Raw genomic sequence first — 25,618 nt, 5'->3', positions numbered from 1 at the left:
CCCGCAGCATCCCCTCCGCACGTTTGCCACCTATCACGCAGGATTTGACATCTCCGCATCACACGGCGATTTGACATCCCGCCTGCTCCCTGGGCACTTCTGGCTTTCAGCACCCCTCTCAAGCACCCCGGGGGGGGGACTCCACCAGCATCCCCTCGCCCTCGGCGGGCGGCAGGGGGGTGCCTGCCGATCTCCCCCAGCCCGGGACCCCCCGGCAGTGCTGCGGGGGGGGGCAGCAGGCTGCCCGCACCTCCCAGCGCGGTCCCTCCAGCGCCTCCCCGCGGCCGCCGCGGCCCCCCCCCCGTCCCCGAGCCCGGCGCCGGCCCCCGCCCCGCCGCCTCCTCGCTCCTCCTCGCGGCCGCGGGATTCCTCCGGCTGCGTTTTTGGGGCCGCCCCTTCGCACCCGGCGGCGGAGCGGGACGGCGCGGCTCGGCGCGGCGCGGCGCGGCACGGGACGGCACGGCGCTGCGGGAGGGCGGCGGAGGCGAAGCGGGGCGAGGCGGGGGGGGCTCCGCCCGGCTCCCCTCGGCGGCGGATGCCCGGCGGCCGCCCGCAGCCCGGGAGCCCCGCGCGGGGCCGCGGCCAGGCGATGGGCGGCGGGCGCTGAGCGCGCGGCGGGGCGCGGAGCGGGGCAGAGCGCGGCGGCGAGGAGGGCGGCGATCCCCGGCCGGGGCCGCTCGGCCATGCCCTTCGCCAAGAGGACGGTGGAGCCGCAGAGGCTGTGCCGGGCGGACGAGAGCCGGGGAGCCCCGGCGGAGCCCCGGGAGCCGGGGGCGGCGGGCGAGGAGGAGGCGGCGGCGGCGGTGCTGATGGTGCTGGACCTGTGCGCCGTCAGCAACGTGGCCCTGTCGCGGATCCTCCGGCAGCTCTCCGACGTGGCCCGGCACGCCTGCACCCTCTTCCAGGAGGTCGAGGCTGACATCCAGGGCACCCACCGCCGCGTCCGGGCGCTGCACGGCCGCATCGCCGGCCTCCAGGGGGCCGTGCGCGGCCTCGACCCCAAGCAGGAGGCAGTGCGTAAGTAGCGCGGCTCGGCTCGGCTCGGGTCGGCTCGGCTCGCAGGGAGCCCCGTGGAGAGGGGGCTGCCCGCCGGGGAGAGGCTCCTGCCGGCCGGGGAGGGGGCGAGGATGGGGCGCAGACGGCCGGGGGGAGCGGGGGTTCTGCTGCGCCCCGCTTTGCTGGCCGGACCCCCGTCCCCGAGGGGGATGCTTGCCCCTTCGGAGTGAGTCCGGCCTCCCGGTCGAAACCCTGAGGGCTGGAGCAGAAACGGCCACCCCGCTAAGCAGCAGTGACCAAAGCACCTCGCCTCTCTGCGGCTTGCCATGTAAAATAAGGAAGTTTGGTTAATGACTTCTGTCTGTTCAAAGAGTGGCCCTGAACAGCCGGGGAGGGAGGGAGGGGACGGGAAAGATGAGGGCGATCCGCCGCTTCTGTTATGAGCAAGGAGGGCTTGGATCCTGCTGCTTCTCCACCCGGGCTATAAAAGCGGTGACAGGCTGCGTAGCGCTAGCAGCTGCTGATTTCTGCTGAACATTGCTCGTGTTTACAGCAGCGTAATGGTTTTGTGCTCTCACTGACGCAGACGCTTCCCGAGCGCTTGCGAATGCCTGCTTTCCGTAGGTAGGGCTGTGTACCGGAGGTCCGGAGCGGCACAGATCGGTGCTGGTCCTGCCCTCCTAATATCTGGCTTTGAAAAAGGAATGGCTTCAAAGGGGATTTTGGCTCAGTTTTTTGCCTTCTGCTACTCCCCTCAAAATCCTACGTATCTCCGGTGGGTATAGGGAGGTGGGTTTACACCGGGGTAAGCGAGAGCGTGCCCTCTTCTAGGTGGTTTTAACGAACGTGCCATTTAAAAAATCGTGTTCTGTGTTTCCTCCCTACGGAGCGGTGTGGAAGAGAAGTAACTCTTCTAGGATCAGAGAAGCTGTACTGGTTAACGAAACCGAGCCTTAAGTATTCGGAGCTGTTTAAACTAGATCCTTGGCAGCTGCGCGGTGACTTTGCTGATGATATGTTAACATACATCAACTACAGGTCAGCCCGACGGAGGCTTTCTGTGGTTTCAGGACTAGTGTGCAGTCAGAGTAGAGGGCTGGGCTGTGATTGGAAACCGCGGTGAGCAGCAGGGCTGGCCGGTGTGGTGAGGGAACTGTCTGAGGAAATGAAACTCCTCGTATCACGTTCGCATCTGCAAGTCTTTGGAGCCGAGTAGCTGCGCGCACATACTAATGTAAGCGAGAGCAGAGCTTAGCCCGGCTAATCCACACGGCTATTTTTCTTTGTGGGTTGTGCAAGTGCGGCTTGTTTTCAGATCACGGTGCAAAACCGTGGTATTACAGCACAGCTATGTCATGCGCTTAATTGGAGAGCCTGGCTTTTCCCCTGTGATGATAAACGCAGAGTCCGCATCTCTGCTCGTTTTCTGTTTTCCTTTAAATCCTTCACTTTTGGTCATGATCTGCCGCGGTCTGGCTGCTGCTTCTCCTCTCCCCTGCATGCAGCACAGCGTGCAGTGCAGTGCCGCTGCTCTTGCTGCAGATATCCCTCCGGCTGGCTAGCCAGGGGCTCCTGCACAGCGCTGCTGTGTGCCGCTGCCCGTCCTCCCGTAGGTGTGCGTCCTGCCTCCAGCTGTACAGCTGCTCGCAGGCACATCGCCCGGTCCTTATCGCGCTGTGCTGCACGTGCTTGAAGCCTGACAAGTCTCCTCACCCACCCAGCGGGCACGGCTGCTCAACTTGCCACACGCTCCGGCTGCTTTTGTTCCCCACCCAGTGTTGGACCAAGACAGCTGCACTTGCATAGTGCTGCAGCTGAACATCGCAGCTGGGAACCTGGAGCTGAGCTGCACCGTGCTGCAAGTCTTCTCCTCGCATCCTCCAAATCCGTACACGTCCACAGCAGCTCCTCCGTTTGGCCTGCAGTCTGCTCTGCGCTCCCAAGGGCCCAATAGAGCTGCCTGGCAGGAAGCTGCCCATCCTTGCCGTGGCGTGTAACGAGAGCGTGCTTTCTCCTTCCTAGGCTGACACCTCCTCCTTCATTGTTACTTTCAGCAAAACTATGCTAATGTTTGTTTTAAGCATGAAGTGCCTACACATTTCATTCCTGGCAGCATTTCACTCCAGTCACAGGACCCATTTGTTCTCTTCAAAGCAACAGAGCAAGCTCAGGGCTGCCCTACCTTACCAGCCTCGCATGAAGGCATGCTGACTTCCGCATCCAGCAGCAAACGTGGGGACGGTGGGCTGGCTTCTGGGCTGCCTTTTGGTTGTCCGGTCTGAGTACCACACCTAAGACTAACTCAGAACCGACTGGAGATTTGGGCTCACACCACATGGAGCATGGTTGTGGTAGGCACCCGAGTCCTGTCTGTAATGGTGCCACTGAACTCGCTGTGTATCATGAGTTTGGAGGTGCCGGTCTGCTCAGCATATTTACCGAGGTGCTGCATATTGGCGTGTTAGAGTAGCAGCAGCATGGCCCAAATGTACATTTTTTATGTTCTTGGTTACAAACTACTGGGCTATCTCGCCACAGTGAGACGTTCTTGGCGTTGTAACGCCGACTGCAGCACAGTGATTTGAGAGTAATGCTACCAGACGTGCCCTAGATACTGAGCCGTGACATTTGAAGGCCTTTTTCTCCACGCCTCGTAAGCCAGCTGGATTCCAATTTCCCTTGTGATGAAGGGACGGTCTGGGAGAGGAAAAGGAAACGATGGGCCAGATCCATCTTGGCAGCTAACGGAGCCAGTGGTTACAGAGGGGATTCCGTAGCCCGATCCAGTCCGTGGCAGTAACAGACATGATACCAAGGGGAAGGAGGTCAGGAAAGGAGCTCTCTTGAAAATAACATATTGTACAATTTCATGTAATAATGGCGTATTTGACATCAGAAATTATGTATTGTCGCATTCAAATAAAACGCTGGTGTTGGGTCCAGGGAATATTAACAGAAAATTGAAATGAATTAATAACGGTGTTTTTCTTGTAATGTTTATCACCGTGGCTGTTGTTTTCCTGAGGACTTACCATTTTCAGCTTTGTTGCTATTGAAGTGGTAAAGATTTGCAAGACTGGGTATGCTTTGCTTTAAGAAAACTGCTTGAAGTGCTTTGCTGAGCTGCTGTTGGAGGGATTTACCTATGTGTTTACTCTTTTGGTTCTGGCACCATTCGGAAAGTGTGATTGGACATCTTGTTAGGCACAATAAAAGGCAGATTCTGGGCAGTCACAAGCAGGTCATCTTCAAAAACTCCGGGTCCCTCGCCCCTGCCTTCCCAGATGCTGCTGGTCCTTTCATCTTTCTTACAAGCCTCTGGCCAGCTAGCATCTTGCAAATATGAATTCTTTCCCACCCTCTGCCTGGAAGAGAAACAAGGGTGAGAAATGTTTTCCTGCTCAGCTCCTGAACTAACTGCTTTGCCCTTCTGCCACTCTAAGTACTTTGCTGCTTTTCATCACGATCAGCTCCAGGGTCTGCTTCTAAAGCGGAACCATGTGGGAATAACATGACTGTTGTCAGTCCTGCTGTTGCTTCGAGTTTTCTTATTAACGGCAAGAGAAATGAGCAGTGTGATATTCGTTTCATAATCGTGGTAACGCGGAACCGTAGAAGTGCTGGATTCCTGTGTATACTTGGGACTGAATGCCTCTGTCTGCACTTGTGAGAGATGATTCCTCCAGATCTGGCAGTCTGAGTGGAACAGAGTACTTCTCAGAAGCTGATGATGTAAGCTATCTTGCTTTCTGAGTAATCGATAGTGACTGGGCAGCAGATTTTGAAACCCTGGTTAACAAGATCGTGTTTGCACCCTGGCATCCCAGAGAATTCCATGCATTCCAGGCTTTTTTTCTGAAAGCATCAATGTGTTATCAGAAGCAAATCTTTCTGAAGGCTGTATCCCTTCCAGCAGTTGCCTGTTGTATCTTCATTGCACCACTTTTCCGTTCCCGATTTTCCTATGTGCTCACATTTAGTAATACAACTGTTCAGGAGTGTGGGCATCCCCTGTGTTACTGTGTCCCTCAGAGGTCCCCACACATCTGCGGTGAGCTCCCCGATACTTTTCTCTTCTTTACAGAAGTGACAGCATTGAGATAAAAAGGACAGCTGTGAACTGGTTCTTTATCATTTTAGACTCTGCATTAATTTATTCTGTTTCATTGAAGTCAGTTACTGGGAACAGCCTTGCTAGTTTCACTTTTGCTTTTGGTATGTTTCTTTGGGATTTTTAGATTGTTGTGATGGTGGTGGTGTTTGTTTGTTCATTTATTTTATTTTTTACACACCCATATAATGCTCCTCTATTTGGGTTTTGAGCACTACAGGGAAATGTTTAATCAGTTGTAAGGTTCTGATTTGCTTTCTGCTGCAGTTCTACCATTTCTACAAAAAAATATGTTGGATCCAAAGCTCAGCAGATAATGCCTCTCCTCCTCCTTGGCTTAATGCACTGAAACCTCATTTGCTGCTGAACCTGGAAACCTGCACCCTGGTTCCATCATAAAGCCACCCCAGGCTAACTGCTGGTGGTCACACTTGCAGAGATCTTCAGGAGGGTGCACCAGACTTTAAGAGTAGGTGCCCCACTGAAAGAAAAAAGAAGCAAGTGCAGCTTGGGTAGGTAAGTGCTGCATTTTATCCCAGCTTCGCAAAATCCCAGGGAATTCAAAGTGCAGTTTCCATTGTATGGATTTCCTATTGTGCTGAGGCACAACTGTAGACCCCCACAGGTTGGATACATTTACACAAAAGCGTCTCTGGTACTGCTGGAAACAAATGAGAACAGATTTCTAGTTTCCTTTAAGCCTGTATTGTAGTGCTTTATAGTGCATAAGCGTATCTGTGCGTAAGGGTAGCTGCACTTTCAGAAGCATGCACTACTGTGGTTTGGGGACATGAAGCACGAGAATGTATTCACAGCTCTCTTTGTACATCGAAATCATATTCACTGACAAATCTTCACTGGGTGCATAATAAAACTTCCGAAGAAAAACAGAATTGTACGATGGATGTGGTAATCAATTGCCTTCAGCTTTGTGTCCTGCACCCATCCAAATGGAATGACACAGCCTCTTCGTTTGTCCTTTTGAAAGTGGAGGAGGGCTTTTTTTTTTGCTTTTTTTTTTTTTACGCCAGGTGTGTTTTTTGTTTTGGGGATTTTTGTTGGTGCCTTTTTTTTTCTTTTTTCTTTTTTTAGGATTTGTGCTTGCTGTCGCTTATTTGCTTGTTTTACAGAGCTCTACTGTCTGGTGCACTTGACTGTACTTTTCCCATTAATGCAAATTACCCGGGTTGTGGGTGTGGGAAAGTTGGATAATTTCCTGAGTGCTTGGCTTCTTCTAAATGCAGAGGGCTGTTGTCAAGTTAGCAGAGTCTGCAGGAGTGGGAGGCCGAACCATTGGTTTTCCTGTTTACCTTTTACTACTGTCAGAACAACAAAGAAATGTAGGAAGAAAAACCTGCTAACTTAAGCATCCCATTTGTACCTTGCCCATGACATTAGATAGAGCGCCGTCAGTTAGGAAAAAGATTCCTTATCTTTGTTTACAGAGTTGTGATAGAAAACCTTTTACCCAAGAGCACGACCGTAAGGAGCCTGGGGTTGAGAGATTTTTCTCATCCATTTAGTACGTGATAGAACATAAGGGGAGGAAATTTGTCAGGCCTCTCTGGCAGAGACATAGTGCTTTCGAAGCTGTTGTCACCTTCAGTCACGTTGACTGGTGTAAAGCAGACTCTGGCATCTTTGCAGATAAAAGCAGAGCATGAAACCCTTTGTCCTCTTGAGGTCAGTGGGACCATCAGTGGAAAGGCTCCAAGAGCTCAGTGCTCAGGTAGAGTCGCTAACCTTTATCTGGCACAACCTGGTAACAGATGAATAGCAGACGGCTGTGGTTTTCCTCTGAAGCCATTCCCTGTTAAACAGATGTAAATCTTCAGGAATTTTGCTGAATTGCATTTACTTGGTCTTCTGCTGGCGTGGTATAGACGGCCTTTACCTTTCTGTAGTTGCTTTCCGTCCCACAAACAAAACTTAAACTGATGTAAGAGATTTGAAATGTTTGAGGACTTTGTTGCTGGATGGAGAGCCTTCTGGACAAAAGACCTGACATCCAGTTATAGCCGAAGCTGGAATCCCACCTCACTGCAGCCATATAGCTGCACAGTATCGTGGCCATTAATGGAACTTCCTTCTGGCTCATACTCACGCACCAGACAAGGGTCTCCTGGGTGTTTATTGAAATCCTGGTGGAAATAACTCGACTCCTTTAAGACCAACGAGGTCTCATTTACCCAGGAGTTGGACTGCAGAGAAAATGGAACCAGGCTGGTAAGACGCTTGCACTTACCTTGGACCTGATGACATAGGATGAATACTTCCCACAGCCCCTTTAAAACTCTCTGTTTCTGTTTCGGATCTTTTATAGTTTAATGTATATGGAGATGTGAGACGAGAGTTTCAGTGAAATCAGAAGAGACGTTCCCACTTTCGGTTGGTTCCCCTGCTGATACAGGGGAGATCTGGAGATTAAGAAACAAGCAGGCTCTGATAACTAACTGAGGACATGGGAAGGTCATTCACCTGTTTATTCACATACATAAAAGATGGTGGTTTCCCTTTATGACAGATGAAGGGCCTGGAGTGTTTCCAAAAACCCTATTGCGTAATTCTCAAATGTCCTTGGACTGAGGGAACGATTTGCAGGAAGCAAGGATAAATACCTGGTATAACGGTGCCACTCAGCTGCTCTTCTGGTTCAGCAGGGTAGCACCGGCTGCTGGAAGAGCCCCTAATCTGACACATTTCCTTCACACATGCCTAGGTGTATCGCACCCAAATCAGAGACCCACGAGGGAACTCCTGGAAGCAACGTTACGATGCCCAAAGCGGGGAAAAAAATACGACCAGCTCATGGGAATAATACACACACGCATTTTAAAAGCATCGCCGCGCAGCTGTGTGGTCTTCTGAATCGGAGAGCTGGGATTTTCAAAAGCTGCTCTTTCCAATCACTTGGCATCTCCATGTAATCGGAATCTGACATCAGACTCTCCACTGGAGCTACTCGAGCTATTAGGCTGTGAAGAGCAGAAGCTCTCTGTGTTACTGAGTGTGCGGGGGGGTGGTGGTGGTGAAGTTTTTTCACTTCCTTTGATGTATTAGCATCAAGAGAGGGAGTCTTAGCTTCATTCCTAATTGCTTCTCGTCTTTGAATTTATATACCGATATGTAAGTAACTGCAAAGGGAGATAGCGGAATTTATAAAAAGTTCAAAAAGGCAGGGCTTAGAGCATGATTAAAATAAAAGATAGCATACAGTGCGTGCTGTTTTTAGCTGAAGCATCTCCCCAGAATACTTTCCATTTCCATTTTCATTATATCTAACTGCTTCTAATGCGCTGCTTAGTTTAACAACTGGCATGTTTTTAGGGTAGATTTTATACAAGATATACACCCACTGTGTTCTTAACTAGAGACTTTAAATTGCAGTATCTGTATTGGACAATCTTTTCTTATACCTTCTTGGCTGAAGGCAGGAAGAAAGCAACAGTGATGGGAACCTAATTAAGCCCATGGTTTAATTACACCAGGAGTTGTGTGCTTGAAATGCTGCTAGATTCAATGAGTGCTGCGTGGCACTGCCATGCTAAGTCCCAGCAGAGAAAGTTTTTTTTTTTTATTATTATTTTTTAATGGGATCACTGTAATTCTTACAAAGCCACTGTGGTTTTCCCTTTCTTTTCAGCCACGGAGGCAGTTGGACTTTGAGCTATAGCCACTCGGGCTGAGTCCCTGAGAAAGTTCGGAGGAGCTGCCTTGCTAGCGTGTGCATGTGATTAAGGAGAATGAGCATGGGGCGGTGTGTTTGTGCTATAAATATGCATAGCTCGCTCGGGCCTCCGCAGCTTTTCCCCTGCCTTCTCAAAGTTTTTTTGTTAGCTTGCCGATGTTTGAAAAGACCTTTAAGCTGGCCTGGAGGGAGGGCACGTTGAGGGGAGAAGGTGCTGATCCTTCTTGGAGCTGTGAATCAGGTCATCTTGGGGAATGAATTACGTGGGGTGCATTGAAAAATTCCTCTCTTGGCACAGGCTTTGGATTGCTTTGAAGGTAAAACTGGTTTCTCTATGGATGCTCTGTTTTGCCCGCGTGTTTTGGTTTTGTTTTCAAAAAAGCTACTACTGAGCATTGTTCTCTCCAATTTGTGGCCGCCTGTGACTGCAGAAATGAGATCTTCCTGATGGGGATCAGGATAGGCAGCAGTAACTTGCTGTGATGCTAAGAGGCACACTTTTTGTAACATGGTACGCATTTCACTGTGGCTGGTATTTAGTGAGATATGATAAGGGATGAATTAATTTTAAGTGAAGTGGGAGACTAATTATGATTAAACACTTTCCATGCAAATCAAAAGGGTCCAAAGAGAAGGTACTGCCCACCTCCATTTCCCTCATTGAACCTGAAGTCTTGGTCTCCCCAGCAGATTGCATGAAGCCTTGCACACAGCACGTCAAAGCTGCGTTTTCCCTGTAGGATGGATTATTCTGACAACACAGTTTTTAGCCTGGTTTCTTACTGAAACAAGAATTAAGGGATAGCACACTCCGTGAGTGTGTAACAGGGGAGGAGGTGGGCATACCTATGTATCTCACAGCAGCCATTCAGAAATTTTGTATCTGTTATTCAACTACAAGCTCAGCTACATTGCCACAGGGTAGGAATCATACAAGAGGCTGACAGGTAAAGGAGAGAACAGAACTGCTGCTGCATTTGAAGGATGGGCTTATTCTTTATTAGACACCAGAAAATCCGCAGGGAAAGAATCCACTATAAATGCTCCAACCCGATTTAAAAAAAAAAAAAAAAAGTGCTCCAGTTGGAGCTCACATTTTCTTCAATGTGAAAGTCAGTCCTCTGCACAACATAAAAGCTGGAGAAAACCAGGCTTCATTAGTTCCGCTGCTTGCAAAACTGCTTGTTCGTGTTCCTCTTTCCCCTCTAGAATTACTGATTATTTCTTTCCAATTTTAGTCTTTCTTTTTTTTTTTTTTTCTTTAAGGGGGACACACACGACTTATGCCTTGAATGACTTTCCTTTTGGGCCATCCTATATTTTGCTCCTTTTTTTCATGATGGTTTCATTAAGGACGCACCTGTGCCTTCACTGTTTACCTCCGTCTTAACAGTAAAGACAACCCCCTCTCACTGAGAGAATGAGCAGTATTAATTTTTATGGCTGTGGTTTATTCTCTATTGATTATCTTTAATGTGGTGCTGTCTTGTTCAGTTAATAAACTACTGATAATCTGCTAATATTTAATTAACCACCATCCCCCAAACGTAACCTGCTTTTAATAGACATTATAAATGCATTCATTGTGGCTAGCACATTAAAATCACTGTTTTAAGTTCCTTTACTTTGAAATTGCACTCTAGCTGAAGTATATTCTGTGGCAATCATCTTGTCGTTACTCTGCTAATAGCCTAAAATAAGTATCACTACTTCATGATTTCAGCAATATTTTTTGGCCGCTGTTATAGCTCCCACAGGCTTGATGCAGCTTGGTGCCCAGGCAGAGGACAGATAAGCTGTGTTCTGGACAAAATCCTCTAATGGAGAACTGGTAGGCTCACCTGAAGATCTGCTGTTAGCTCTCCATCACCGTGAGGAAGCGGCAGCTCAGCTGGTGTGAATTGGTACCCAGAGCTTGTGAGCCATCCCTCTGGAGCAAGAGTGGCAAAGCGATGCTTGGCACGCAGATCGCAGAATCACAGAATGGCTTGGGCTGGAAAGGACCTTAAAGCCCATCCAGTTCCAGCCCCCTGCCCTGGGCAGGGACACCTCCCACCAGACCAGGCTGCCCAAAGCCCCATCCAGCCTGGCCTTGAGCACCTCCAGGGATGGGGCATCCACAGCTTCTCTGGGCAGCCTTTCCCAGTGCCTCACCACCCTCTGAGTGGGGCTGGGCAGCTTGCGTGGGGCATGGGGCTACCCAGGCATCAAAATTTCTGCTGTCTGCCAGCTGTGCCACCCATCCCTGGGCAGCAAGTCGGCAGGGACACAGTAAGACAGCCGTACTATACAGAGAGATTGCGCAGTTGCCAGCCATGAGAGGAGAGTGAGACAGGCCAGGCATGTGAGTCTGTTTCTCAAAACTCTGAGCCCCCATCAGGCAACACTTATTTACTATGCAGGTGGCAGAGCCCTGGCACAGGCTGCCCAGAGAGGCTGTGGGGTCTCCTCCTTGGAGATCTCCAAAAGCCGCCTGGAGATGGCCCTGGGCAGCCTGCTCTGGGTGTCCCTGCTTGGGCAGGGCTTGGAGCAGGTGAGCCCAGAGGGCCCTGCCAGCCTCAGCCACGCTGTGAGCCTGTAACTGAGCTGCAGGACCTGTGTTCAGGGTCCCTGTTGATGCTTGGCTGCCTGTTAGTATAGATACAACACAGGCTATTTACCCATATTGCACTGTAGGCATTTTTAGGGACCTCTGTGAATACATGCAAAATTTACAGGGCAACTCTGTATCAGATCCAATGATAAAATCATCTGCCTACAGGTACAGGGTAGAAATGAGCAGCACCCCTGTTCGAGGAGTGTTGGGTCTGCAAGTGAGCAAGTACATTACAGCTACCTTCCACATCTAGAACGTGGCTATTCATTTGTGAAATTGTCCAAGTGGAACTTAACACAAATTATTAATGTAGATTAGAAGTATTTTTCATTTATCTGCTTGTTCCTAGGTGCTGTGCTGAAGAACCCATCAGAATGGCAATTCGTTAAAGGAAATGAGAGGAAAGTGCAAAATATTGCAGCTCAGAGAGATTATTTTTTTCCTTTCTGGAATTTGACTGGCTGATTGGCCGTAGGTCTGACCTGACAAGCAGCATCTCGGACTGAGACTAAAAGATTCCGTTGCCATAAAACAAACCAGCGTGCAGACCTTTCCTAACAATAGTTGCAACTGAGGAGGTTTGGACAGCATTTTCTTCCTCAAAATTCTGTGTGTCACTGGAAGGGAAACACTGTTTTAACTATCTGTATACACAGAGGTAAAGGAGGAAGACGAGTGGAAAATTTGGGCAAGATAGCATTGGTCACTGAGCTTAGAAAAGCTTAATAGAGGGGAGAAGAATTTTTACAGCTGTATCAGCAGTGATATGCTGAAAACATGGGGAAAATATTCAGTATTATAGCCCTTATTACAAAGTCAATAGTCAAAGGTAACTGATGTGTCTCATTCTTTGCCTTTTTGACTTTGTGTCCAAAAGCATCTTGTGGTGGAGGTCACTTTCTTCCCTTCCCGTCCCTCTCACGCTGGAAGATTAGTCTAGCCTTGAGAGGTTGTTGTGTTATTAATGCAAATTCTTCATCTGGATCTAATGTGTGATCCTGCCACAGAAGTAGCATACATCTTGCTTGGGGATGTGGGAATGATGCTGGTTTTTTGTTCTTATTATTCTGACTTGCAGAAGTGAAGCCTTTGCTTTTGAATCAATTGCCCCTGCTATATTACAGCGAGGATTGAAAAATGAAAATGTAGAAAACCTCAGCCTAGTTCATGAAATTAAATCTTCCAAGAGAACAGATGGGAAAGTGAAAAGTAAAGTGATGCAAGTCTACAGCGTAGTTTGCAGATTCACTGAAGAAATGTTGTGTACTCATATTTACCGTTTCATAGAAATGTCTTCTCTGTTCCCTTTTGAGACAGTCCAACCTTGGGCCTGTTTAAATACATCTCTGTAGAAGTTGGCACATGCTGACCTTGTTTGCTGCAGTCTGTTCTTCTGCAGCTTCTTGATTCTAGTGGCATGAGCCAGATGGACAGATCCCTAGAGCTGAATGCTGGATAACATAATTAAATGCTCCAGTACTGGAGGCTGGAGCTGGCTGACTCAAACTTTGGCCAACACTTCAATACTTCCTAGTCCAAGATATATCTGCTGTGTCAAAGTAGCTTTTGTTTTTTCTTTCAGACCATAGTACTTGGGTATGAGGATGTTAAATTATACACCAAGAACATTTTAACCTGTGTGACACAGAGCTCTCTCTACTACTTTGTGTCCTGATGGCACCACAGGAACATTTTACGACCTTGTAGAGCTATGTGAAAGCCTACCTGATTTTTTTTTTCAAATCTGTCCAGACATTTTTCTGCTGCATTTTGGAGCGGAGTATGTCAGTTGTGAGTGTCACCTGAACCCCACTCCCTGGAAGCCCCATGCTTGTGCTCTCCTGCCCAAGCACCCTGTGGGCACCAGGATGTGACTCTGCAGGTCTCATTGTGAGGTTGGCGTCTGAGGAGCCTGGTTTCATACTGATGGGGAAACCAGGTCAGAGGTCTGTCTGGTGTCCTTCACCCTTTTTCCTTCCTGCTTTCCTATGCCATTTATAGCAAGGGAAATGTCTCCCACCTCCCCTTTCTTGACATGCCACTTCACAGCTTCGGGGGCGCTGAGCAGCTGTTGTTTCTTAGTGGCTTCATCTTTGCAACCCAGCTGCTTTCTGAGGCAACAAGCTCCCCTACACAATGTTCATGGGCAGCGGTGTTGCCCTACCTGGGTGCAGTTCAGCCTCCAAAGGTGCTGTGCCAGCGAGGTTGCATGGGAGGAGAGTTGGCAGCAGGGCAGCGCGGGTGAGGAAGTTGTCTGCCCTGCTGAAAAGACCACTCACTGAAGCTGTGTTTGTAGTTGCTGCATGACACAACACGGGTTGTTTAAAATAGCTCGGATATTTCTGGCCTCTACTTAGAACGGGTCTGAATCTGGAGATCACTCTCCTCCTGAAAAAGCTGCATCAAAAGGAGGTTGTTTGTCTGTTGATCCCTAAGTACCCTCTTCGTCTGTTCCCTCAGTTTCTGCTGAAGAAACATTAAAGTTAGGGCAATAATTAATTTTTCCATAATGGTACTGTGGCTTGTGTTGTGTATTTGTAGCAGGGAGATAATTACAAAAAAAAAAAAAGGAAGAAAAAAGGAGATTGTTAGAGCAGTTGCATGAACCCTAGAAGAGCCAGCTCAGGCGACCAGCGCCTCCTCTCTGCTTTTACTGCCAGGGCAGTTTTCCATCAGGAAAACTGGCAGTTTTCCATCACTCTAAATGTTAGGCAATCCATCCCATTGTAAGGTGGGTTCGTCTCTTGCTGTTGAACAGAGAAAGTTTATAGATCTCATCCTCAGATGAGTCCCTTAACTCATGTTAAACACTGTAGGGTGAAGCGTGAGTACTGCCATGGGCTCCGTAGGCCTCAGTTCCTCAGCTCTGTGGCAGGCCCATCCCTTCTCCTCAGGGGTGATATCACGCAAGGAATGAGGATGAGTTGGGCTGGGCTTTCTGGTGGTGGTTGCTGTACAGGTACCCAGGCTCGCTTTGTCAACAGTGAGCAATTTGTGGGGCCGAGAATTTTCCACATCAAGAGTGCTTCGCTCCTTCGTGGACAAACATTTCCAGCTGGTGATGCCATTCTACCTAGTGAAGGTAATACCTCTAGGTGGGATATTCCATTCCTCCTTCAGTAAGCAGGATTTCTTGTTGCTGAGAGCCACATATTTTTCCTCTTGAGGATCAACCTGAAGTTGGACTGAAGATTTTGCAGTTACCAATCTTTCTTTTGAGGCTTGGATCATAGAGAGCGAGCTTTCTTACGTTACAGACAGCATGTCCTGGTTAATTACAGTCATGTAAAGATGAGGTTGTACCGTGGGACTTGGTTTAATTAAAAAACGGTGCTGGGAAGTTTAGTAAATGTCTGATGTGTTCTATCTGGCTGCCGAGTGCTAACGCTGCAGTTCTCTTCAGGTGCGCTCTCAACTTCAGTCAGAAAGAGCCAACTGAGCTTGACATCTGCTCCAATGAAAGGGGAGGATGGATTTTCATTATCTGTCCAACCAGGCTGCTGTCTGGCACTGCACTTTTCACAGCTTGGGCTTGTGCGTGGGCTTTGGGAGAAGGTTTGTGCAGGTAGCAGTGTCAGAGGAAAACTCGCAGTGCGGTATCTAAGGCTTTCCCTGTGTAGTGGAAAAATCATCATCGTGCATGTGAGGTACGGACTTGGAGGAACTTTGTGTGGGTGGTCTTATTTTGATTCTTCTCCCCCTAGACCCATTGCCTTCCCACTCACGTATACTGAAGTCTGTCATCTATTTAACTTGAGCTTTTCTAATAATCGCAGATAATATACAACAAAACCAATAATAAAGCGCATGCATATACAATCTCTCTGATCTGTAGGAGCCACAAGATCTCCTAGACATGCTTTTTGTTAATACTGGCTTGTGAGAGACCTAGCACTCCATGATGCCCATCTGTTAGCAGCATGTTTAAATGTGATTAATGTGAAAGTTGCAAGAATTGCAGATAGCTTTTGCTAGTCTACAACAGAGTCTGTCATTGCTAATATTTCACAGTATTAAGAGCTTAACATAGTAAATCTAATGTTATGGAGAGCTGTAGCTTTGCTTTGGTACCATCACCTTACTGCATTATTAAGCTAATATTTTCTTTTCTTCTGTAGTTCATAAGCACAGTAGAGGCAGTGTAGGTACCATTCACCAGCAGAAGAATATTTAAATGATCATATATCTATGAAGGCTCTCAAGAAAAATTTGCTACAGCATAAAAGGACTCAGGAACATTGAATTTGTTTGGGATTCCTGAGCAGTGCTGGCCAGAGTGGGTTGCATTAGGTGTCAGCTCTCCCCCAAAATCCTTGAAGAGGCTGGGGAAGTCACAAGCGATTTCTTGCCGTGATAATTCTTTTCCATGACCAGGTAGAACTTAGAAATCATTTTGGCTTACCCAGCCATGACAGCAGGCATGCCTCCCCAGTAGTGCTGAGGGTGCTTAATCAGAACTGCTGTGTCTTTAACAGAGAGCGAGGGCAGGGTGAGCAGTGTTGTGGAAGGAGCCGGGACTGCCTGCTGGAGCAGGTTGACACTGCGGGAAACAAATAGGGGAGGACCCAGGGAGGGAAAATTGCTTTCTTCATATAGCTGCTTGTGTTGGAAGGGATCAAAGAAACCATAATGAGTCAGTATCTTTCTTTCTTTCTTCCCCCCCCCCCCCTTTTTTTTTAAAGAAAATTTCTGAAGAATGATTCAATTAAATAGTCGTTTACTCAAGATCTGCAGGTGGCTTGTAAAGTGTAATTAAATCTCCCTTACCTTTTAAACCCGGATCTACAGCTTTGTTCATTTTGGTGGGGGGGGTGCGTGGAGTTCCCCATTCTTGGATTCACACTGGGAGGTTGGTAGAGGGGAGGGCTTGTTATAAAACTAACCATTTTGTGACATGATTACAGGGTGCTTTTGGTTCCAGCAGGGACAGCAATAGTGCTTTGGTCCAGGCATTTCAAAACTGCTTTTAATCCGTAAGATCATCAGGTGCTGTAGGACAAATTGAGACCTGCCTTTTGCTGAAGCACCCCCTGACTCCATCACACACAGCTTCTTCACAGCAGCCAAGCAGCTTGTCCGCATCCAGTCATTGCAGAGACTCAAAATCAGATCAGATCAGATAGCAGAGTGCTTTCAGAGGGGTAGTTACAAAGTGTACAGTCCCAGAGATCAGACCGGACTCTATGGGATTTTCTAGTTCTTTTGTGTACCCCTCTATAATCCAGTCTCTGAAGCATTTATGAGCTCAAGGTGCCATGATTAAAAGCTTCAAGCACCATTCTTTTTCATTTAGCCTCTAAGAGGATGGGCACCAATTCCACTGCTCTGAGCTGTTATGAAGACTTGCAGAGAAGACAGACCCCATTTGCCTTTTGTAGGCTGTCAGTCAGACCAAGCTCAGTGAAGGGGCTTTCTCCCTTGCGTGGTAACACACATCACTGAGAAGATGAAACCGTTCAGTTCTGGACCCTGAGGGCTGCTGTGGCACACCCTGCGCCTGTGGTTTTGAGTACTGCTCCTGCCCTGTGCTGTGGGTTGGGGAGTGACATCCAGTGTCCTCACTCTGTCCTCAGTGGGAGTTCATGTACCAAGGGCTTCAAGTAGTGAGCTGATATGAGGAGCATGCAGCAAGTAATCAGTCCGGGACCCTGCTTTGCTCTGCCCCCTCCCCTCAGCTCTTTGCAAGATTTGGCTGGTGCTCCACAAGAAATCCCAGCAGCTTCCAGGATGGTATTTCAAAGCTTTGCAAAGCTGTGCGTGATAGTGTAAGATCTGTTTGCAGGAGTCATTATGGATCAGCTCCACCCTGTACTTGTGTTGCTGGGGTATCCCTGGGAAAGGCTACTTTCCCATGATTTGGGGGAATCTTGGAGACAAGGGAGAGAAGGGAAGGGGCATTCAGCTGCACCTTGAATATTCACTTAGCTTTCAGCTCACTTTTTTCGCTGTGAACATCTCCACATTTTAGGAAAGATGATTCAGTAAACAAGTGCATGTGTGTTTGTCTTCAATGCCTGCCTACTCAGGCAAGGGAAGCATAATTTAGCTGCTAGTTAGTGCTGATGTATCAGAATTGGCAAACACTGAACACTCCTGCTACTGGATCTGCCCCAGTTGCTTGATGTGCAGCGATGAATGGATGAACATTCACCAATGCTGTTGCACAAACAACCAAGTTAATAAAAAGCAGCTGATTATGTCACTGCACGCCGTAGAAACTCCAGAGCAGCACTGAGATTATTTAAAAACAGATGTTCTTATCTGGGAGCTCTTAGAAAGGTAGAGCAATGGTGTTTAAGGAAAAAGCAGCACACAACAAAACTCAGCAGAATAGGCACAAAACCACATCCATACCTTGTCCTGAAATGATTCAACGGGGAGGACTTTTGTAAGAATTTTTGTCTTGGAGCCTTAGCCTGGGTCTGAGTTTGAGAGTGAACTTAGCTTTGAATTGTGTCACTGATAATTGGAGCCGCGCTGGCATTCTCCAGCAAGAGAATTAACTCACAGGGAAAAGTTTTTTTTATTATTTTTTTTATTTTTTTAAGGGGACACACTGGAAAGAAATAGCAGTTGGAAAGAGAATGCTCTGTGAAAACTGGAATTATACAAACCAGCTGTCTGGCCTCACATAAAATTATATCGGCCCTTTGTACCTCCGTGTAAGTGGTATTTAACCCTTGCTATCATTACCGCGTACCGCCGAGACGGATGAACTTCCTCAGCTGATGCCTGAGCGGGGCCTGGGAACAAAGCACAGGCTGACGAGATTGTAAGAGGACGCTGGGCTGTCAGCAAGGCCAACCGTTAGTTCATTATTCAGGCAGACAAAGCTTCGTGCCCTCATGAATCACTTCTGTGTTTTTTTCTTTCTTCCCCTCTCGGAGGTAGCTCACGAAAAGAAGCAGGCACGTAGAGCAGTCACAGAAAGCTGGGTTATTGTCTCCATTAACGTTTTTCTGCCCTCTGGAGGCAAAAGCTGTCCTGTTGCATATGGCCTGGGTTGCACCAAGGCTCCCTGCTCCCCAGGGGCTGGTGTGGGGCGGCGTGCGCGGCCTCCTCTGCACATCTCCCCGCACAGCCCCTCCGGTAGCTGTGAAATGCCTGGGAACGACGGGCAGTTTGGGACCCCCCCAGCCTTCCTGCTGCTGGAGGGGGCATGAACACCTCCAGAGAGGTGTTCCAGGGCTGTGGGGGCAGCCATGCGGTGATGCAAGGGGTTCTTGCTGTGGTGGTGGTGGGAGCAGCCCCGCGTCCGCTGCTGCTGCACGCCTCGGCTCTTGCAGTCTGAAGCGGCACAGGGCTCTGCGGGGATAAGGAGAATTCTTCCTGATCTTCTGTTGAAATGGGGAAAATGTACTCGGGGAAAATAGTTTTGATCAGAAAAGCCGTGGCTGGTACCAGATGGCTCAAGCAAAAAGTGCAAGAAGTAGTGTAGTAGAAAGTAGTAACAACTGCCCACACGTGAAGCTTTATCCCAGAGAAGGCAGGATTGGTTTCGACAGGTCCCCTGAATCATCAGCATTTCTAGCTCTTCTGTGTAGTTTTTTCACTCCGTATGTTGTCATTGCACATGCTACTATTAATTGAGCTTGCTTTTTCTTTCTTTTTTTTTTTTTTTAATTCTTTTTAAATTCTTGTCCTCAGTGACGAAATGTAGCCACCAGCTCCACAGGTTACCTGTGTATTGCCTGGGAACTCTCTGGAATTGGTTTCATTTCTCTGAATACCCACTTGTTCTTGCATTACAAAACTGGATAATTAAAGAATCCCAGAATTCTTTGTCTGTGCTATTCATTACTTTGTGTACCTCTTTCATGTGCCCTTATATCTAAATTAAACACATCAGACCTCTTCAGTCTCTCTCCATCTGTAGATCCTTTCATGCCACTAATTATTTTTATAAGCTGTTTCTGGGACTCCTCTTTTATTTCTCTGTATCTTTCACCACTCGAATGAGGCTGCAGGCAGCCGTCTCCTTATGTGCATGCATTCTCTGAGTGTGTTTCCCTTCGGTTTCTCTCTTTGCCCTCCCTGTTTCTCTGGGCTCAATGCTTCAGCCTTTCCTAATTGTGCCAGTCTAATCCCGATGACTTCAGTCATTGTAAGTGAAGACTACAGAATCCTTCATTTGTATGTATTAATCTGACAAATGACTAAAGCTAAAGGCCTGAGCATCTTGGTTAGCTGCCATCTTCATTTGCTAATCGTTAACACAGTTGAAAGACCTTCTTCTTTATTAAAACACAAAGTATGGTCTTTAAAGAACAGTGTTTTGCAAGACAAGAAAGCTGTGTTTGTTTTGAAAAGAAGATTTATTGGGATGATATAATTCAGCTTGCGCTATCTCACCTGTTTTTCCTCAGGGAGACCATCAATCTTTATTAACATTTCTTAATCAAAAGATAAAAATGATAGACAAATTCCAAAATGGGATGAAAATGCTAACAAGAGCTGAAAGAGCAATCCCTTCCTTTTAATACCTGCTGAAACTGAATTCAAAGAGGAGCTAGTTTGCCACAGATGTGTGGGATGAGAGCAGTTTTGTGGTTCCAGTTCTGTTTAACAGGAGAACGGACAGAAAGCACAGCAGTGCATGGGTCCCATCTGGAAGGATTTATCATCTGAACTCCTAATGCTAGGCTTGCAATCTTTTTGCAGTTGCATGAAATAACTTTGGGTGATGTCTTGGGCCTGCCTGGGTCCAGTTTCTCTCCTTACTTTACCATTGCCTTCCCTGAGCAGCCTCTGCACAGCTGACGCTTTCCTTTTCCATCAGGCTCAAAAATTTTCTCTCAAAATGGGCAGACAGAAAAGCTGCCCAGTGCAGCTTTTAAACAGGGAGAACAGAAGACCTTGAAATGCTTTCAAGGAAAAATGAAGCTTGCCAAGTGCTTGAGGGATGAAGGTTTCAGAGAGAAGCTGTTATGCAGACCCCCAGCTATTGTTGCGGGGACATTTGCTGAAGCAGCACCACTTGGGCCTGTAGTGTTGGATTTTGCTCTTATTTCGAGAGAACACTCCAGCAGGAGTCATACACAAATGTTTAATGGCTCTCCTGTGGCTACCTGAGATCTCTCCTCACCCCAGAAAACAGCCTGTGATACTTGCCCTCTGTGGGAGAAAAATACTTCCTCCGTGCATAAGGGAAGAAAAAGGTTCTTTTCAGTAGACCATGCACTCGTGCTTCCCTTCGTGTCTTACAGTCAGTAAAGTGGCAAATGGGACTGAAAACAACAACAACAACAACAAAAGATTGTTTCCAAAATTCTTTTTTTTCTTTTTCCATTTCCATAAAACATAGCCTTGTGATCCCAGCAAGAGAGAGAGCTGGGGAGATAGGGAAGCGTTCACTTTGTCTGATTGTGGTCTTTAACAGAGTTTGATCAGTGCAATCTTAGTTGTAATGTCTAAAATCCATAGATATATATAGGCATGTTATGTATCCATCCATCCATAAGTTTAAAGTGTTATATCTTCAGTTAATAGACTTATTCACACATTTTAATTCCTCTTTAAAGATTCTTTGCAGCCGTTGGTATTTTACTGCATATGGAAAAAAAGGGCAAACCCCAAGCTTTTCCTCATTTTCAGATAAAGGGTAGTACTACTGTGATCCAGTGATTGATTTTCTTGCCTGTCTCACTAGCCATGAATCAGTCCACAGCTCTTCAGCACTGAACAACGCTGGGTCAGGGTTGAAACCGCGGACTGTGTCAGAGAATCAGGGCAGGAAAACACATTTTATGATTTGTTTTTCCTGTTTGATCTAATGCAGTGCATTGCACGTGTTGGAACTATACAGAATAAGCTTTGTAACCTCTAGTGCATGGCATTAATTTATTTTGCAAATGGGCTTTGATTAACAAGGTATAGGTGCTGTTGACGTTTGGTCACTGGAAACAGTGATTTTTTTTTTTTTTTAAATGCCTAGTAAATGGTAATGTGCAAGAGTACTTACTTTTAACACAGAAACTAGAAAGTTAATGCTCATAAAGCAAATGAGACCCTGAGCCCTGGAAGAGCCAACTTGTGTGGGGCAGTGGCAGCACACCTGGAATTTGTGCAGTGCAATGTAACTGTTCTCTGAGCAGAGCAGCAGACAGGCTTGGGCCACATCTTTCCTAGAGAAGCAGTTGTGGCTTGCTGGTTTGAGAGCAGCCACCTCCAAGGTAGTCAGAAATGACATTTCTTCCTGGGTTGAATCTCCCAAATGTCTTCTTGTGTTCATGATCACCCAGTATGCCTGGGAGCAAATGAAAAACACACATAGCCATATGCTTTAAGCTTGATTTTCTTCCTTTGCCATGTCTTTGTGGCAACGTTTTTAACTTTATTCACTAGTTTGCATCTTTATCAAAGAGAAATCAGCTGTTTTTTAGCAATAGGAATTTTGTTTCAGAGATGTTCACCAGCATTGCATTCTGGTCCAACACCAGGAGCTAGATTGTGGTGGTTTTTGTTTTGTGTGTGTGTGTGTGTACTGTTGTTGGTTTTTGTTTGTTTTTGTTTTTGTTTTTCCTGTGGGAAGTCACAAAATATTCCTGTTCTTCAGACGTGGATGTTTGTCCCAGGGTAGTGGGTGAAGGAGGCTGTGTCCTGGGCCAGGCTTTGGTGCTGTGGATTCTCTTGCCCATGCAAAGCCCCTGTGAAATCGGAGGAGTTTCTGCTGACAGTTGGAGGGATCCTAAGGTGAGGAATGGGGCAAAGCACAGCAATCTGGATCAGTCTGTTCTTCTCTAGGCCTCTTACTCTGGGACGACAGAACCTCCAGTGCCTATGGGCCACTGTGATCACACAGCTGATGTATAACATGTTTCCCAGGAAAGAAACAACTGTAAATAAAATGTTCAAAGGGAAATAAGAGAAAGAGGGAGATTGGAATGGACACAGAAGTCTCAGAGAGGGCAGGTGCCTTGTTTTAAACAGGGGATGCATATTTTCACATAGAGCCCTTCTTTCAGAGAAGTCTTAAAATAGCGTTGGTCTTTACGCGGCACTACTTAAGGTTTAATTAGGTTCCCATTCTAGTCCCTGGGTCTGAAGGGAGATGGAAGGGGTATTCAAACTCTGAAGGATATGATTAGAAATTGGACTAGTCTGAGGAGGGAATGAAGTCTGCCTTTCTCTCTTTGTCTCTCTCTGGAGTACAACAGCTGGTTGGGGAAATTTACTTCTCATGATTGAGTGACCTGATTTTGTCTCCCACTTGCACAACACAGCCTCTTATAAGAAAACGGTTAGTCTTAAATTCATACATAATTGCACAGCAGGGAGACAGAGTTTAAAAATGCAGATTCTTGGGTATTAAGCAGCAGAAATCTGTTTTGAACCCTTGAACTCCCTTTGTTGTTTAAATGGCCACCTACAGAACCAGGCTGTGGAGAGCAGCAGAAACACAGTAGCTTCTTTTATGAGGAAAAAAGTATCTTCCCCCACCCCTCCTCTTTTCCCCTCCATTCTGAAATGAATGTATACTCTATCCTTATAGCAGAGGGCACTAATTATGGAACTTGACTATGTATGTCTAGGCTATACAGAAGCAGTAAATGAGGGTATATTCTGCTAATCAGTGCTACTGAACTTGGGCATAGTGTTATCTTTCTTTTCTTGAGAAACTGGGTTACTTGTTTCATTGTACTTATTTTCTAATGAGCTTGGTATGCACAAACCTCCTCCTATCTGTATCAAAGGGCCTAATATTTACGTCTTTACCCTCAGACATTCGAAATACAAACTCTTGCCACAAATTCAGCAACTTAGCAGGACATAGAATATATGCACCCTACTGTTGCTGTCCTCTACATTAATTATATTAAGTGCTGTAAATGTAAATATGCTGTGAATATGGTTTTATGGAGCCTGCAGTTGTATTTTATTATACTTCCCAAAGTCTTAATATAAAGGGCAATGTTTGACAAACATGCTGTGAGGAACCCACATGAATATCAGCAAGAAAATTAAAACAATGTGGGATAATTTATTTCATGCAAATGACTCCTAAACCTTCAGTTTTGCAATTTTGCATTTTTCATATTAAAAAATAATATATATATATAATGATATAATATATATAGTTTATATGTATGTAACCTAAGTTCAAACAAATCACCCTAACTGTGTGTTGAAAAACAAATTTTGTGGAACGGATGATTTTAAGATAAAAATGCTTTAATCCTTGAAGACGCTTGGCTTATTGTATACCTGTGCTTCAGAGTTATCTTCTTTTACTCCGCTTAAGCTACGGTAAGATAAAGACAAAAATAACCACACTGGGAGGTTTAACTATGTTACAGTTGTGTTATTGTCCCCATGCTGATGCAGAACTGGGTAAAGTGGTATTCTAGCTCTGCTGGGGATTTCCTTAAGTGTGACCTGCCTTTTGAAACATTTTGGGAGATACTGCAGGGTGAAAGTGTCTGTCTTGACTTGACAAGTAGGCAAAGGTGACGTTAAGGATGTTAACATGGCAGCTTGTTACAGTACACAGTTATGAGTTGCTGGTTTAGAGCCTGAATGGCCTGAACTGAGACCATGTGTCCCGCAGCAGAACAGCCGCTGGTTGAGAGTCAGTCACCAGCATGTGTGGATTTCTCATTTTGATGAATGTTCATCCAGTTTAGGGTTAAGAATATCAAACTAACTGGTTCTGTAGTATTTCCCAGTACTGCTGGGTAATACCTTGTTACATCCTCCAAACTTATTGAAGGGACCATCTTACTTTTTACACCAAGGGCAGTGCTGCTAGATGTGGAATTCCTAGCCCCAAAAGTCTGTGTCTTGGAGAAAGCCTGAATACTCTGGCTTTGGAAAGTGTGGTTTGAGAGCACTGTGTGATTTCTGTCCAGCTTGGAGCAGGCTGGTACTTATCTTACATCAAGCTCCCACACTTGACTTTTGCTTGCTGCTTCCTAGCAGCCAGGCCTGTACTTCATATATATTTAAGTAGCATCCTGTGATTGACCATACTTACCAGGAGCAGCTGGGTCTGATGGAAGGGGATTGCTGTGATGCAGCTGGGGCTATGCCACATAAAAAGGAGACTTCTAGTGAGAGGTGGGTTTGCTCAGTGGCAGGCTGCCCGGTAACAGTTGAGGTTAGGGTACTTCTCCCAACAAGTGACCTACTCTCTGAGATGCATCTCCTTTTCCATGACTTGACCCAGGGCTTTCCCACACATTGGGAAGGAAGATGCTTGAGAGGTCTCCTATTGGGTGCGCATGGTGAACCAGTATAGCCAGTCTACAACCTGCAGCACAGTCCAAAATGTTTCTATGCCCATGATATGTCCTCCCATTGTGCTTTTTGTTTGGTTTTTTTTTGTTTGTTTGGTTGTTTTTTTTTTTTGGTTTTAATATATTTTCTTGTTTTCTTTTGCAAACAGAGAAATGTTTTTGTACCAACTCTGAAGCATTAAGAGAGATTGCTTTGCAGCCAAAAAGAAGCACGTAATCCTACTGATTACCTGTTCCATATTGAAATTAGAGTTTGTTTGTTTTATGACCCTTTGTCACTGTGTTATGCGTGTAAGAAGTGGACAGCCTAGGTGTTGGTTGTGGCCTCTGAAAGATGAGAATGAATTAAACATTGAAGCTAAGGGTACTCTATAAGGTCTCCGTTGCTTTTAAGCGAAAGCTATGCAGGAGCAAAATGTTGTGCTTTCTGGCAAGTCTAGTATGCAAATGAAGCTAAAGCATTTTGTGCTCATCTAGTCTGCTACAAGGTTGTTGTCCTTGAATGCAGCTAACAGTTATTTTATTAACCTTTTTGGCTTTGTGCTAGCGTAGGCTGTTGAGAGATGTTGTTGGTAGCTGTTTGGAAAAGAACACTTGATGGAAGGGGACCTTGTAAAACGGTAGATGAACTGTCGCCCTTGGATCATGGCTTGCTGACAGCATGTGGGCAGTGTTGCCAACTTCTGTGACTTTATTAACCATCTTTAGAGTGCCAAAAACTGGAGTCATATGTTCATTTGAGCATCAGCTCTCTCTGTTTAGAAAGAAGAAAGTTACTAGCCTGTCTAGTTGTAAACATTAGTATTTTGAACTCTAGAAGTTCACAGCCTGAAGTTAAATGAAAAGGACCAAACTACCATTAAAAAACAACACACAGCCCTGATACTTATATCTGATTGTTATGTATGCAGACTTTGTTTTAGGAGCCAAGAACATTTGACTACTGATCTTTGAATACTTGGAGTTGGCAATAATGGACAGAGATTAGTGTA

The 25,618-nt window shown here is 46.5% G+C and overlaps 1 protein-coding gene and 1 long non-coding RNA gene across 4 annotated transcripts in view; both read left to right on the top strand.

The window, feature by feature from the left end:
- Nucleotides 1–415: 415 nt before the first annotated feature.
- NHS (NHS actin remodeling regulator) overlaps nt 416–25,618 on the top strand; it is a 251,881-nt gene continuing 226,678 nt past the window's right edge. For 2 of the 3 annotated variants that reach the window (XM_048066848.2, XM_048066847.2), the window contains exon 1: nt 417–1,017. In XM_048066848.2, coding sequence (XP_047922805.2) covers nt 684–1,017 — 334 coding nt within the window. In that variant the 5' untranslated portion in view covers nt 417–683. Of the gene's footprint in view, nt 1,018–25,618 lie in introns of all 3 variants that reach the window. The other variant, XM_048066850.2, reaches the window with a different exon arrangement.
- LOC136786747 (uncharacterized) overlaps nt 1,038–25,618 on the top strand; it is a 132,510-nt gene continuing 107,929 nt past the window's right edge. The window contains exon 1 of the long non-coding RNA XR_010826238.1: nt 1,038–25,618. This exon is cut by the window's right edge and continues 19,663 nt beyond it. This is a non-coding gene — a long non-coding RNA (uncharacterized lncRNA).

Source organism: Anser cygnoides, chromosome 1, assembly GCF_040182565.1.
Source record: "Anser cygnoides isolate HZ-2024a breed goose chromosome 1, Taihu_goose_T2T_genome, whole genome shotgun sequence".
NCBI lineage: Eukaryota > Metazoa > Chordata > Aves > Anseriformes > Anatidae > Anser > Anser cygnoides.
The sequence above is the reverse complement of the archived record's forward strand: the minus strand, read 5'-3'. Positions and strand labels throughout refer to the sequence as shown.